General features: G+C 38.7%; 3 protein-coding genes across 7 annotated transcripts; 1 reads left to right on the top strand and 2 right to left on the bottom strand.

The window, feature by feature from the left end:
- The first annotated feature begins 1,020 nt into the window (after positions 1-1,020).
- LOC126785093 (neutral ceramidase 2-like) lies at positions 1,021-4,452 on the top strand. The gene is made up of 9 exons (XM_050510681.1): positions 1,021-1,391; positions 1,471-1,679; positions 1,786-2,082; positions 2,157-2,412; positions 2,545-2,803; positions 2,900-3,025; positions 3,167-3,230; positions 3,378-3,547; positions 3,656-4,452. Exons 1-9 carry the CDS (start codon positions 1,021-1,023, stop codon positions 4,214-4,216), a joined length of 2,313 nt encoding a protein of 770 aa, XP_050366638.1. The 3' UTR covers positions 4,217-4,452.
- Positions 4,308-6,899, bottom strand: LOC126785110 (alcohol dehydrogenase-like 7). Its single transcript, XM_050510704.1, has 10 exons — positions 6,744-6,899; positions 6,529-6,665; positions 6,396-6,442; positions 5,935-6,263; positions 5,703-5,785; positions 5,530-5,605; positions 5,273-5,337; positions 5,033-5,128; positions 4,627-4,791; positions 4,308-4,544 (listed from the first exon to the last, which is right to left on the bottom strand). Exons 1-10 carry the CDS (start codon positions 6,802-6,804, stop codon positions 4,422-4,424), a joined length of 1,182 nt encoding a protein of 393 aa, XP_050366661.1. The 5' UTR covers positions 6,805-6,899; the 3' UTR covers positions 4,308-4,421.
- A 1,458-nt stretch (positions 6,900-8,357) lies between these two features.
- On the bottom strand, positions 8,358-14,308 carry LOC126785108 (alcohol dehydrogenase-like 7). 5 transcript variants are annotated; one of them, XM_050510700.1, is made up of 11 exons: positions 14,233-14,308; positions 14,054-14,145; positions 10,732-10,868; positions 10,578-10,627; positions 9,981-10,318; positions 9,739-9,821; positions 9,568-9,643; positions 9,332-9,396; positions 9,115-9,210; positions 8,814-8,978; positions 8,358-8,722 (listed from the first exon to the last, which is right to left on the bottom strand). In XM_050510700.1, the coding sequence occupies exons 2-11, from the start codon at positions 14,103-14,105 to the stop codon at positions 8,603-8,605; spliced, it is 1,182 nt and encodes a 393-aa protein (XP_050366657.1). In that variant the 5' UTR covers positions 14,106-14,145; positions 14,233-14,308; the 3' UTR covers positions 8,358-8,602. The 5 variants fall into 5 exon arrangements, with proteins under 5 accessions (XP_050366657.1, XP_050366658.1, XP_050366656.1 ...); XM_050510703.1 differs by lacking the exons at positions 8,358-8,722; positions 8,814-8,978; positions 9,115-9,210; ... (4 more) ...; positions 10,578-10,627; positions 10,732-10,868 and adding exons at positions 11,474-11,806; positions 11,903-12,067; positions 12,203-12,298; ... (4 more) ...; positions 13,695-13,741; positions 13,843-13,979; XM_050510701.1 differs by lacking the exon at positions 14,233-14,308 and having other exon boundaries at positions 14,054-14,216.
- Positions 14,309-15,309: the final 1,001 nt, after the last annotated feature.

Here is a 15,309-nt window from a genome sequence, read left to right on the forward strand (position 1 = left end):
ATGATAAGGTGTAAAGATTATATAAGGATAAATACCGTAAATCACCGTATGTAGTTGAGTTGGTAATAATTTAAATGTGGAAACTCATACTCGATTAAATCAAATCAAGCTAAAGTTTATTGAAGTTAAATCACAATTTATTCTTTGAGACCAGGAATGAGGGAGCTTGCCAACAGAGTCCCCCATCAAAGATTAGTCTCTACATCTACAAAGTCTTTAAACAAACTAAGTGATCTCCGCAAATTTCAAACTAATAGGCTTGTCGAACGATATTTCACATTTTATATACGGAATGTCATGTATGGTCACAATGGACAATTGATCAAGGTCGATCACCAGTTCACCACTTGCTATTGAATGAAATTCGTAGATGCATGATCATCGAATTTGAATCCGGATCCAAATTCAACACCGACGTATCAATTGCTCTCCCTCTGCCACCATTAAACTAGTAACATGCAAGTCTACGTTACCCTGCGACCTAGCTCGAGTGTAATATCGTCAATCATGATATGACTCTCATGGAACTAGAAGCCACGTACTATCTAGCCATACAACCAAATTTAGATCTGGATGTAATATGTATAGATGGGGGTGTAGCTAGGAATTCTGAATTCTCTTGCAACTCGTCGACCAAAAATATTCGGCAACCAATTCAATATTCAAACGTGATATCTCTCGAAATAATTTCACCTTACCTTATCTAGTTTCTACTAAACCTATGAGGTATATATCACTTGGCTGCTAAACTTACATAATACCCCCCAGAAAATGGACAAGACCTAGCTTTGTCCTCTTTCTTGTATTCGGAGCAACCAACGAAAGAGATGCTCTTCTTTCTTGTGCCAACTCAAATCCATTTGGCGCCTTTTGTAAATGGTTTGAACAAGCGATGGAAGTCATGAAGTCACTGCATACTACCCAAGAGATGCAATCCTACGTACATGCCAAGAGCTCATATTAATAATTAACTAACTAATACTGAGCTATATAAACTATGTGTATACAACTCGAAACTTCATGGTATTGGTGAAATTTAACTCAAAGATGAAGATCATAAGCAAATTTTCTGACCCAAGAACACTCTTATCACTTATCGTTGTTGCTATACGTGTTATACAATCTGTGAGTAGTGCTTCTACTACTGATGATAGTGGCGAGTATTTGATCGGAGTTGGAAGCTATGACATGACCGGACCGGCCGCCGGAGTAGTCATGATGGGTTATGCCAACATGGGCCAAACCACTGCGGGTGTACATTTTCGGCTAAGGGCAAGGACTTTCATTGTGGCCGAGAGCTCCCAAGGTCCAAGGTTTGCTTTTGTTAATCTTGATGCAGGGATGGGTTCACAACTCGTTAATATCAAAGTGTTCGAGAAACTCAAATCAAGGTACATCAAATATGCCAGTCCAATCGATATTATCATCTTCAAGGTCGATATTAATTAGTAGTTAAAAACTTATTGAAAGGTTTGGGGATTTATATACCGAAGAAAATGTGGCGATTAGCGGCATTCACACCCATGCAGGACCTGGAGGTTATTTGCAGTATCTGCTTTACTCTATATCAACACTTGGATTCATCCAAGAATCATTCGATGTCATTGTCAATGCAATTGTGCAGAGCATTGTTCAGGCTCATCATAACCTCAAGCCTGGTTCTATCCTCATCAACCAAGGTTACCAACCTAGCTACCTCATACAAAATACAAAGTCTAATAAACTTACTAGGAAAACAACTAATTACTTCAAATCGGTCGATTACTTTATTGATTTCATATATAGGGGATGTGATCAAAGCCGGAATAAACAGGAGTCCAAGCGCATATCTGCTAAACCCGGCAGAGGAGAGAGCACAGTATCCGGCCAACGTTGATACCTTGATGACTCTTTTGAAATTTGTCGATGGATCCACCAAGGAGAGCATTGGAGCATTCAGCTGGTTTGCCACTCACGGAACCTCCATGAGTAAAGAGAACAAGCTCATCAGTGGAGACAACAAAGGTGCAGCTGCACGGTTCTTTGAGGACCAGTTCGCTACGACTCCCATCAGAGCACCCTTCAACTCCTCCAGCCCACCAGGTAAGCAATTCAAGCTCATCCCAACACTCAGGCAGCGTACATTTACTAATTAACTTTTGATACTCTTGTAATAGATATTGGCGACTTAGTAAAGAAGGCAAAGACAATCAAAGCAACAGGTGGGCAGCGTTGCAAGAAAACAAGCAGCCAACACTCTAAAGTGAGGAAGAACGATGGGTCACTATTTGTGGGAGCTTTTTGCCAATCTAATGTTGGAGATGTGACCCCCAATGTGCTCGGTGCATTCTGCACTGATACGGGAAGACCTTGCGATTTCATTCATTCCTCATGTAATGGGAATGATCTGCTTTGTGTCGGCCGTGGACCTGGGTACTGATCAAGAGTACCTTAAAATGGTGTAATTTAGAATCAGATGGCTTGTGCCACAAGATACAGAAAATAGGATAATAACAACACTGTCCTAAATAACCAGCTTATGTGTCTCTTGTGGACTTTGTGCAGGTACCCTGATGAAATACTGAGCACCAAAATTATAGGGGAAAGACAGTTTAAGAAGGCAGCGGATCTATATACATCGGCTTCAGAGAAATTAACCGGGGCCATTGATTACCGCCATGTGTACCTAGACTTTACTGATATTGAGGTTGAACTTGAAGGAAACAAGAAGGTCAAAACATGTCCAGCAGCAGTTGGTGCTGGTTTTGCTGCTGGGACTACTGATGGACCTGGTGTGTTTGGATTTCAACAAGGTGATACAGAGGTCAGCACCTTTTGGACCTAAAAACTTTGGTTTTTAGTCTCCAGGCATACTTGTCTTCTCTGTTAGGTTTAGTACTTATTATGGTTTTATTTACAGATCCCTGAGAAATATATAAAACTGAGGGATGGACTGCAAAAACCTAGCCAATATCAACTGGACTGCCAAGAACCCAAAAATGTTCTGCTTTCCACCGGTGAAATGTTTAAACCCTACGCATGGGCGGTAAGATTGTTTTTCACTAGCTGTCTCATTACCTTCTGGTTTCTGCATACTTACATACAGTTTCTGTTTTGACTTATACCAGATGAGCATTTTTTTTTCATGTGGGTATTTCTGATTTTTTCGGCTTTGATGTCACTGCAGCCTGCAATTGTCCCTATACAAATGCTCAGATTGGGGAAACTAATCATACTTTCTGTTCCAGGAGGTTGGCACTCTTTTAAAGTTTCACATTAGCATCTTTACAGATTAAAGAACTCTCACTACTTTATACTTGTGCTGATAGCAGCATATGCATCATTATTGCATTCACAAAGCATGTGTAACAGCAGAAATATAATGTTTTGACTTGCAGAATTCACCACAATGGCTGGGAGGCGGCTAAGGGATGCAGTAAAGGAGACACTGATAAGTAACAGCAAAGGTGAATTTGATGAAAGTACCCATATAGTAATAGCAGGCCTTACAAATACGTATTCCCAATATATAGCAACTTTTGAAGAATACACACAACAGAGATATGAGGTATATTTATACTTAACCTGTAAAGAACTAATTTCTTTCATTTGGCAAGAGAGTGATTACTATCTTAACTTTCTAACTGGATTGTTCCATATATGATTCAACCTTCAGGCTGCTTCCACTCTCTATGGTCCTCATACATTATCAGCATACATCCAAGAATTTCAGAAATTAGCCAAGGCGATGGCAAAGGGAGAAAAGGTCATATCTAAAGGTCCCTCGCCACCAGATCTTTCATCTGTACTACTCAAAACTTTACTCGGACCTTTTGGAGATTCACCTCCACCACATACAAAGTTTGGAGATATGAAGCAAGATATCAATATACCAAAAGGTGGTTCATTTAGAAAGGGAGATTTAAATAGACCAGATGCCGCATTTTGGAGTGCAAACCCAAATTATGACCTGTTGACAGAAGGCACATATGCAGTGGTAGAGATGCTTCAAGGGGATACATGGGTTTCAGCTTATGATGATGATGATTTCTCAGTGGTTTTCAAGTGGAGTAGAGATGACAGTGGGTTGTATAGCACAGCAACCATAGAATGGGATATACCAAGGGATGCAAATACAGGGGTGTACAGGCTGAGGCATTTTGGTTCATCAAGGAAAACAAAAGACTCCCCCATCAGCTACTTCACTGGTGCATCTAGTGGGTTTGCAGTGGCATAAATATCTTTTTCTTAATTTCTTCCTTGCATATATACTCTAATACAATATAAGAAAGGCTAGCAGAACTTTCACCTTTAAAGATATAATCTCATTATGCAAGTGTTTAGATGGTAGTTCCTTATTTCTTCTTGAAATAAAAGATGATAGTTCCTTATTAGAAACTGAAATCTTGCATGTAAAAAGTAAAGGCTGTTTATAATGGAAGCTAGCTTACTGTGTTCATACAGATTACACAACGGAGGCATTTCCCTTCAATGAGTAGATCAAAAGCTTTATTGATGTCTTCAAATACTACCTCATGTGTCACAAACTCATCCAGTTGTAGTTCCTGATATAATGAAAGCTAAAATCTCAAAATGACATCAAGTAGGTAAAAAAGCAATAAAATCAGACTTTTAACCCTAATTCACCTTGTTGATGTAGCGATTGAGGAGCACAGGGATGTCTGACTTAGGTTTGAGTCCTCCAAAGAAGGATCCCATGAGGGTCTTACCCTTATGAAGCACATCATATGAGGGAAGGGTCAATTGTGACCCTGGCTGGTCCACACCTAGAACAATTGCTTTTCCCCAACCCTGAAGTTAGAAAGAAAGATGCTCATTATATATGTTAATGCAATGGAACTAGAGCTGCCTCGCTGCTTTATATCATCCTGATTTAACATGTTAACAAACTATGGAGTCTGAGATGGAGAAGAATATCTACAGAAAATAACTCCCTGGATCTGTATGAAAATTTCATATTCTTCAAGATTGTTACAATAAGGCATGACACTATGAAAATGAACAAGAGCGTGTGTGCATTTGAGAGAGAGACCTTCCGGCAGCAAGCATATGCTTGTTGCACCAGTGATGCAATTCCAACACATTCAAAGCAATAATCCGCACCACCCTCAGTCATCTCAATCAACACCTGTTTTACATTTGAACAAGATCGAGTGTGCCACCAAAAACATATTCATTATCACAGATGAAACTTAATGTCAAGGATAAAAATTATAGAATACAAAAGAAAATTAAGACTTCAAAAAGCGTCTGCATAGTTTTCGAGAGAAACCTCCGTCACAGATTTATTTACACAATCTGCAGGGTTGATGAAGTCAGTGACTCCAAACTTTTTTCCTGTAAAAATGAGAAACAGCACGACATTATTATTCAAAACCATGCATAGGGAATCAATAAATAATGATCTGTTGAATCAGATCATATGCGTCATCTATGAAGGAGGATAACTGTGGCATAAATGAACAAGAGTACAATTAAGCTCATCACTTCTTAATGTAAAATCAAGTACTTCTGGTAAGATCCAAATACCAATTTCGAATTTATCTTGGTTGACATCCACCCCAATAATTCTAGTAGCTCCACACAGTCTTGCACCCTCTGCCACCTGCATAGTTCAAGCATGCATGCCAATATGTTAACAGGTGGTGGGAGGAAAAACTGTAGAAAAATATATCTCAAGAGTTTATTCTGCAAATGCATACAGCTAATCCAATTGAACCAAGCCCAAATATAGCCACAGTTGATCCCGGTTCCACATTTGCCGTTCTCCAAGCAGCACCAACCCCTAATTCCAGATTTGTGAAATTTTAGTGAGAATGTGAGATCACACAAGCCAAAAGATGATTGAGTTTCTAAGTACAGTTCAAATCCAAAAAAAATCACCACTTCAGGTCCAGAAAAATATCAAAATTGTATATCACATTTCAAGTCTACCTGTTGATACTCCACAACCTAGAAGGCCTGCAGCCTTGGTTATAGGTACTGAAGAGTCAATCTTTGTGAGATGGGCCACATCCACCACTGTATACTCGCTAAAACTAGATACAGATACAAAATGATGTATAACCTCGCCATTGAGGTCAGTGAATCTGCTTGTCTCATGTCTTGGCATAAAGGGTGAGATCTGGAAGGGGAGTTTCGAACAAAGGTTGCTCTTTGCTGATCTGCAATCTACACATTCTCCACAATCCGAAATCAATGTTGGGATCACAGTATCCCCTTGTGCTACTTCAGTCACATGCTCCCCAACACTCTCCACAACCCTACATGTCATAACACCATATATGGATCCTCAATGACAATACTTCACTAGCAGCTCATTTCATAACGACCAGAAATATGTTCTACTTTGGTATTTAAAGACGAAGAGAAGGTGGGAAAGTGTTGCAGCTCACCCAATAGCTTCATGACCGAGAATTCTAGGGAATACTCCAGGAAAGTCCTATCAAACAATCAAAGTAGCTTGTTAATTATTCACATAACCAAGCAGCATCAAGTATATGAGTTTGAGGAGCTTAAAGAAATAACCTTCATTTTCCAGAAAGTGATGTCACTGTGACAGAGAGAAGTATAGACAATTCGAACTCGAACTTCATGAGGCATTGGGGGAGCCACTATGATCTCTTCGATCACTAGTGGCTCACCTGGCTTGCGGGACACCGCAGCTACAGAGTTCATGTTAATCAGCATTATTGGATACATTAAGAGCGCGACTATCATCCACCAGAAAAAAAAAAACGAACCTCTGCATCGAATAGGCTTCCCTCTGTGTCCACTTGACAACGTCTCATCCATGGCAGCCATGATCTCTTCAGTCTCTCTCCGATTATCTGTGCCGGTCACCGTAATATGGCTATTAATTGATTTAGCCCTTTTATACGGATTAAGGCGCGAACAGTGTTGTACTGTGTCGGCATGTCCTTATGGGATGATTTCCCGAAAATCACAACTAAATTTATTTGGAAAATACTGCAGGTTCCGTAAGCACTTTGTCCATCATCACAAAATGAGGTTGAATGGTATTGTGACACATTTGGTATTTATTAGTTGCCAATGAGAATCCTTAAATTACTCATTATGATTTAGGAAGTACACTTGAATATTATTTTTTCTATACGAAGGTAAATAAATAAAATTAGCACATCACCACTGTTACTTTTTCAGTGGCATTGTATCCAAAAAGAAAAAACACAGTGGCACTAGTGGGTGCATGTAATTGGATTAATCTACTATACATAAATGTATGTTATACATTCTACCTCCGACGGTTGACAACGGATATTATTTTTCTGACCCCACTCATAAAACAATAATGACCGTCGGTTGTGTGATGTATAGTATATATTGATGTATATTAGAATTTTCCTACGTACTTGGCACAAAAGGAAAGTTCTTATACGAATTAGGATTAAAGTCCCCAGTCCTATATAAGCCACCACCCCATTGCCGCCTCTGAAGAACATAGAGTTGAAGAAATCATGAGCACCAGACCACCAGTTATGAGAGATTTGTAAATTTATGGATGGATTCAAGTAATTTTCCAAGGAGCAGTAATCATTTTCATTGAACTTAAACACGAAAAGGATAGCACTTTTTGCTCTGTTGCCTCAACTTCATCAAAGGTCCAACACCCCAACTCATATACAATGGATCCCCACCAACCTTCCTCTTTCTCATGCATACGTAGTTGTCTGCTAGCTAGTATGAAAATAACCAGTCGGACCAATTTTTTCATCTTTTCTTTGATGTTCGACTGCAGTCTGTAACTCTTTCTGTACAGCTTCTCAGATTGGCGAAACCCATTATATTTCTGGTCCCCAGAGGTTGGTACAACTTCATCATTACTAGATCTTCTATACTGCATGTCTGCATCAATGTAAAAGGCTATGCGATTATGACCAGAATCCGATATCAATGTTTTCATGGGATAATTATCATTTTTACCTTATACTTAATTACCTCCTCAGATTTATCTTTCACAACTTATACTGCGTCAACGTGAAAGAGCAGTGACTGTTGGCCACAGTTATTCTTTGCATTCTTCGATCAACCAGACATCTTTACAGTAGTAACAAACCGTCCAGGCTATCTACTGAGCTCACTATCTCATTTCTAAGCAGGGGCCAGGGAGTCTGGTTCTAATTATGCAAGAATAAGAAGATTAATAAATAAATAAATAAACCTGCTAGAAACCCACAAGTGACGCAAATGTGTACTACGAGCTCACCTGCCTGCGAATTGTTAACAATAAGGTCCAAGCTAATGAGCTTGCAGAATTACCACAATGGAGCGGCAGCCGCTAAGTTAGGCAGTAAATTTGAGAGATAACAACAGGAAATATGATAAGACAGGCCACATTGTAATAGAAGGTTTTACAAATACTAATTCACACAATATTGCGATGTACAACAGAGATATGAGGTATATACTTACTCAACATATTAAAATAAATAATAAATAAATAAACTCAGTTAGATGAGCTTAGCTTATAATTCGCTCAAATTGAACTTGGGAAGACAATGACTAATGTATTCAATATTTCTATTGCCTTCACATTGAAATCTTGCATATGCAAGGAGAGGCTTTTACCAACGGAAGTAACTCACTGATCATCCATACAGATTACACATTTCAGACTTTTCCCTTCAATGAGTAAATCAAAAGCCTTGTTGATGTCTTCAAATGTAACTTCATGTGTCACAAACTCATCCAGTTGTAGTTCCTGATGGGATTAAAAGCTAAAATGTTAAAACGGCATCCAGGTGTAAGTTAAGCGAAAAACAATTAAAGCAAAACAGTGACTGCTAAAACACCTTGTTGATGTAGCGATTTAGGAGGATAGGAATATCCGATTTGGGTTTGAGTCCTCCAAATACAGCTCCAATGAGGGATTTCCCTGTAGTAAGGATATCCTTTGAAGGAATGCTCACCTGTGACCCTGGCTTGTCGACTCCTAACACGATTGTTTCCCCCCACCCCTGAAAGATAATTTATATATATATATATATATATATATATATATATATATTTTAGAAAAAGATAATTGTATATTGTTTACGTGCATAAGCTATATATACAGCATATATATACAGAGAGAGAGAGAGAGAGAGAGACCTTGCGGCAACAAGCATAAGCTTCTTGCACCAATGATGCCATTCCCACACATTCAAAGCAATAATCTGCACCCCCGTCAGTCATCTCAATTATCACCTGCCACAAAAAGGATATCCATTCCCAGTAATGAACATTAATATATAAAACAAATGTGCATAAGAATTCCTAGCAAATGATGAATTATCTACAAACTAGGTGCATAGTTCTAGAGAAAGACCTCACTCGCAGATTTAGAACCAGAATTTGCAGATTCGACGAAGTCAGTGAGTCCAAACTTTTTCCCTGTGTCAATAAGGTTATCATCCAAATTCCTTGGCAAAATGAAACAACATAGCGCAATCAGATGGCATACTCCTACTATGACTAATAGCATCTCTATTGTACATTGGCAAGACTACAAAGCTCTTCACACTGCCTAAAGTGACTCAGATACTTCTGAGAATATCCACATACCAACTTCAAATTTGTCTTTGTTCACATCCACACCGATGATTCTTGTAGCTCCACAAAGTCTTGCTCCCTCTGCAACCTGGATAATTTTGCATTGCTGTGAGCATTCTCATAATTAAAAATCTGCAGGAGGAAAGAAGTATGAATATATAGACTAAGATTGTGAATGCATACAGCTAAGCCAACTGAACCAAGCCCGAATATAGCCACAGTTGATCCTGGCTCTATATTTGCTGTTCTACATGCAGCACCAACCCCTAATCCAGATTTGTGAAAAATATATAAAAACTTTTGATACATGTGACTTAGTAGCCCCAAAGAATGGCATTTCATAAACATAATTGATATATAAAGTTTGCTAAACCTCACATCAAAACAAGAAAAGCACCAAAATACAATACAGATTTCATGTTTACCTGTTGATATCCCACACCCCAGAAGGCCTGCAGCCTTAGTAAGAGGTATTCCAGAATCAATCTTTGTGACATGGGCTATGTCTACCACTGTATACTCACTAAAACTAGATACAGATAGGAAATGGTATATAGCCTCGCCGTTGAGGTCTGTGAATCTGCTAGTCTCATATCTTGGCATAAAAGGTGCCACCCGTGAGGACTTGAAGGGTAATTTTGAACATAGATTGCTCTTCGGTGATTTGCAATCTCGACATTCTCCACACTCAGACACAAATGTTGGGATGACAGTATCTCCTTCACTTACCTCATTGACATCCTCCCCAAGACTCTCCACAACCCTACACGGCATAACATTGATTGAAAAACCAAATCAACTCCATGACCAAATTATGTTGTTTTATGCAACCTAACCAAATATATGTGAATCCTTGGTCTGTGTATACTTTAGTCAGTTAGTGCATTGAGCCATTGAGCAAAAGATGAATTTTGCTCTAATGTTCATTTTGAAGGCAAAGAAATTCCAATGTGCGTGATTAAACTAACAAGGTGATCTAATTTCATTTGAAAGATGAGCTAAAGAGTGTTGGGAGCGCTCACCCAATAGCTTCATGACCGAGAATTCTAGGGAACATTGCAGCAGCATAGTCCTAAACATCATAACCAAACCACTAAAATAAGCATCAACAGCTTGTCAACTAGTCTAAACTCAAAATAATCGTATGATTAGTATCACTGGGGTGCTAAAGATAACCTCAATCTTCCAGAACAAGACATCACTGTGGCAAAGAGAAGTATAAATAATTCGAATGCGTACTTCATGAGGCATCGGGGGTGCCACTATGATCTCTTCGATCACTAGTGGCTCACTTGGCCTCCGACACACAGCAGCTACAGTTCACATTACAATCAGATAAACAACACATCCATTTCAGACCATTCATGAAACGCAAAACTAATAACCCTACCTCTGCATCGAATAGACTTCCCTCTGCTACTTCCACCGGTCACTTTATCAGCCATGGCTTCGACAAAGACACAGTCTTTAATAGTCTCTAGGAGTGTGGATGACTATTTGTTTGGGTTTGGACTTTGGAGCGAGTGGGTGAGTCGGAGAAACTGAAGCTTCATGTGGGGTTGGTGGCATGGTTCACGTTTGGCTTTGACGGTTTGTCCTCAGACTCACTTTGGCTTTTCGTCTCCGATGGAATATTTTTCACTTAATTATACACGTCGAGTTAGACGGGCATTAGGCGGCCGCCTAGACACGCATCACGGGGGACTAAGCGGCCACCTATGCTTAGTCAATAATTGTTCTTCTGTTCAGTTTCTAACATGTTTCTCACAAAGGGAAATATGATGAGAAGAATTATATCGTGAAAGAGCAGTAACTGTTATTACACATACTAATTCACAATGTGTTGAAATGGACAACAGAGAGATCAGGTACATGGATACATAACATACTAGGAAAACTCTTTTTTTTATATATAAGAGCATATATGCTACGAAAACCTTTGTTCGATGAGTTTAGCATGAGATCAAACATAAAATGGAACTGGGGGAAACGAGGACTTTTATCGGTTTTATCAATTTTAGTGATACTGCATGCTGTTTTCACTCTCTAGTTGGTAGTTCCTTTTTAGGAGCTGAAATTATTACATGTGAAAGGAGAGGCTGTTACTACTGGAACTCCGGAAGTAACTCGATCACTGATCATTCATACAGATTACACATCGCAGACATTTCCCTTCAATGAGTAAATCAAAAGCCTTATTAATGTCTTCAAACATCACTTCATCTGTTACAAACTCATCCAGTTGTAGTTCCTGATTGGATGAAAAGCTAAATTGTTAAAAGGCCATCAGGTGCAACTTAAGCGAAAAGCAATTAATTAAAACAAACGATTGCTGTTAAATCATCACCTTGTTCATGTATCGATCGAGGAGAATAGGAATATCTGATTTGGGTTTGAGTCCTCCAAATAAGACTCCCATCAGGGATTTCCCAGTAGTAAGGATTTCACGTGAAGGGATGCTCACTTGTGACCCTGGCCTGTCCACCCCTAACACGACTGTTTTTCCCCAACCCTGAAAGAAAGTATGAATATTGATTTGATGTGTTGGTTGGCCATAAGTCATAAACTATATAACTGAGAAAATTCATAGCACCAAGAGCCGACTAGATGTGTGTGTGTGTGTGTGTTTTTGAAGAGAAGGAGAAACCTTGTGGCAACAAGCATAAGCTTCTTGCACCACTGATGCCATCCCAACACATTCAAAGCAATAATCTGCACCTCCATCAGTCATCTCAAGTATTACCTGCCACGAAAAGCAGATCCATTTTCCAGAAATGAACTATACTGTGCATCATAATAAAGTAGCACTAGCACTAAGCACATAATGAATTATCTAAGAACAATATGCATAGTTCTACAGAAAGACCTCTCTCGCAGATTTATTTTCAGAATTTGCAGCACTGACGAAGTCTGTGAGTCCAAACTGCTTTCCTGTGCCAGTAAGGAAACAATTTTAAAGTCTAAATCCTTGCGAAATGAAATAAATATATCACAATCAGAGGACATTTTCTTACTATGGCAAAGGGCATATCTAGTTGTTTAATTCTTTACCATACATTGGTATGACTAAAAAGCTCTTAACAGCCTACATATAACTTGAATCAGATGCACCAGGTAATAGTTCCATACCAACTTCAAATTTGTCTTCATTTATATCCACACCAATAATTCTAGCAGCTCCACAAAGTCTTGCTCCCTCTGCAACCTAGATAAAAATCTTACCGTGAGCATTGAGCATTCATAATAAAATGAGCATGGGGAATAGAAGTATGAAACATCTCGACTAAGGTTGTGAATGCATACAGCTAGTCCGATTGAACCAAGCCCGAATATAGCCACAGTTGATCCTGGCTCTACATTTGCTGTTCTCCAAGCAGCACCAACCCCTAAACCAAATATGTTTTTAATTTAATCTTTGGTTATATATGACCATGTAGCTTCACAAGCTCAAAGTTGTGATCAATATATAAAAATTGCGATGAACGAGAAGAATTAGAAAACAGTACAGTTTTTAAGTCTACCTGTTGATACTCCACACCCCAGAAGGCCTGCAGCCTTGGTTAGAGGTATTCCAGAATTAATCTTTGTGACATGGGCTATGTCTACTACTGTGTACTCGCTGAAACTAGACACGGATAGGAAATGGTATAGAGCCTCGCCGTTGAGGTCTGTGAATCTGCTTGTCTCATACCTTGGCATAAAAGGTGAGACCTTGAAGGGTAGTTTTGAACACAGGTTGCTCTTTGTTGATTTGCAATCTCTACATGCTCCACAGTCTGCCATGAATGTTGGGATGACAGTATCTCCTTCACTGACCTCATCGACACCTTCCCCAACACTTTCCACAACCCTACAAGGCAAAAACATTGATTGACAAGCGTATCAAGCATCCATGACCAAACTGTGTAGTTTTATGCAAGCTATCCATAATTTTGTGATCCTTAACTTGTATACTACATTGTAGTACATTAAGCCTTTGAGTAAAGAAGTATGCTCTTCTTATTAACAGTTAATTTTGATGAAAGGGAATGTTAATGCCAGTGATCGAACTAATGAGTGTGTTAATCTCGCATACACCAACAATGCAGTCTAATTTGGATTTGAAAGATGAACTAAGGTGACAGAGTTATGGAGCTGACCCGATAGCTTCGTGACCTAAAATTCTAGGGAAAATTCCGGGGAATTCCTACAACAAAAAACCAAACAAGAAATCGATCACTTGTTAATTGGTGTAAACAATAGTACTACCGCGCGTATATATATTGTGAGGTGTGCTAAAGAGATAACCTTCAGTTTCCAGAAGATGAGATCACTGTGGCACAGTGAAGTATAAACAATTCGAATGCGAACTTCATGAGGCATTGGTGGTGCCACTATGATCTCTTCAATCACTAGCGGCTCACTCGGCTTCCGACACACCGCAGCTACAGTTCATATATACATAACACATCAGTTTCGGAGCATTCATAAACATTCAAACTGAGCAGAAAGAACCCACCTCTGCATCGAATAGGCTTCCCTATGCTTCCACCGGACACCTTCGCAGCCATGGCGTCCACGAAGACACTCTGATAGCTTGGACTGTGGTATCTGAAAACAGGGAGATATAGGATATCAACAGCTGAATCGATTTTGCTGTCTGGGATTTCTTGAAGAGTAAGGGATGGAGAAGCTTACCTGCCACGATTTGATTGGAAGTTATTAACCGAATGTTAGGTGGGTTGAGAAGGGGAATCTTCATCTGGGGCTGGCGGCATATATGGTTTAGCTTTGTACTTGATACTGCATGTAATTGATAGTCACGGGTGAAGTGACGTTTTCATGCCGGCGGTAAAATATCAAATAATGGAAGGAATTAGGCCTAAACCTCACTGATCTGATAGCCCAAGCCCACCCAGATTTGTGGGAGGCAAAAAAAAGCAACTACCCAAAAAACCCTTATCATAGCAGTATTATGCCTATATTTTTCAGTTTCTTTTCCATAATTTCTACTAATTTCTAGTTTTAACTTCTTAAATCATAAAAAACCTTAGGGGCGGGTCTGTTGAATCTGAGATTACAAATAAAACTTTGTTGGTTTTTTAATTTGTCTTTGATGTCTAAAATATTCTTTTTATTTTTATATTTGAGGATCTTTTGATATTTAATTATATAAACTTCATATACTCCATATTATAAACTTATAATAAAAAAAAATTAACCTTCGACCAAAATTGTAGTCCACCCCATGGTTAAATTCTAGGTTCGCCCCTGAGTGTCATATATTATGTTGAGCTAATTATGTTAGTCAACAAAGATGAAGGCAACGAAGACAAAAAAAAGAGGGGAGAAAAGAGTAGGCAAATGTAAAAAAGGAGATGAAGTTTTTTTTTTAACAAGAGATGAAGTTTAACTATTAGTGATTCGGGTTGAATTTATATAAGTAAATTTACCGATTACCTTAATTTACCTATTAAAATGACCACCCTCATATCTTACTGACATACGTCATCTCTCTTAATTATGATAAAATAATTATCATAAATAACTTTCTAGAAATAACAAATTTTATATATAATCTGCAAAAACAAAACAAATCCTATATACCTGACCACGTGGTATATATATATATATAAATGTAGGCCAAAGGAAGTTGAAAACCTGGAAATTAAATTGTCATTGTTATCATATGAGCATTAATCTTGACAATTGTTGACTGATTGTTGTTTGAGGTTATGGAGAAGAAATGAAACAAAAGAATTTGAAGTGCTTGTA

The sequence above is a fragment of the Argentina anserina genome, chromosome 2 (genome assembly GCF_933775445.1).
Source record: "Argentina anserina chromosome 2, drPotAnse1.1, whole genome shotgun sequence".
NCBI lineage: Eukaryota > Viridiplantae > Streptophyta > Magnoliopsida > Rosales > Rosaceae > Argentina > Argentina anserina.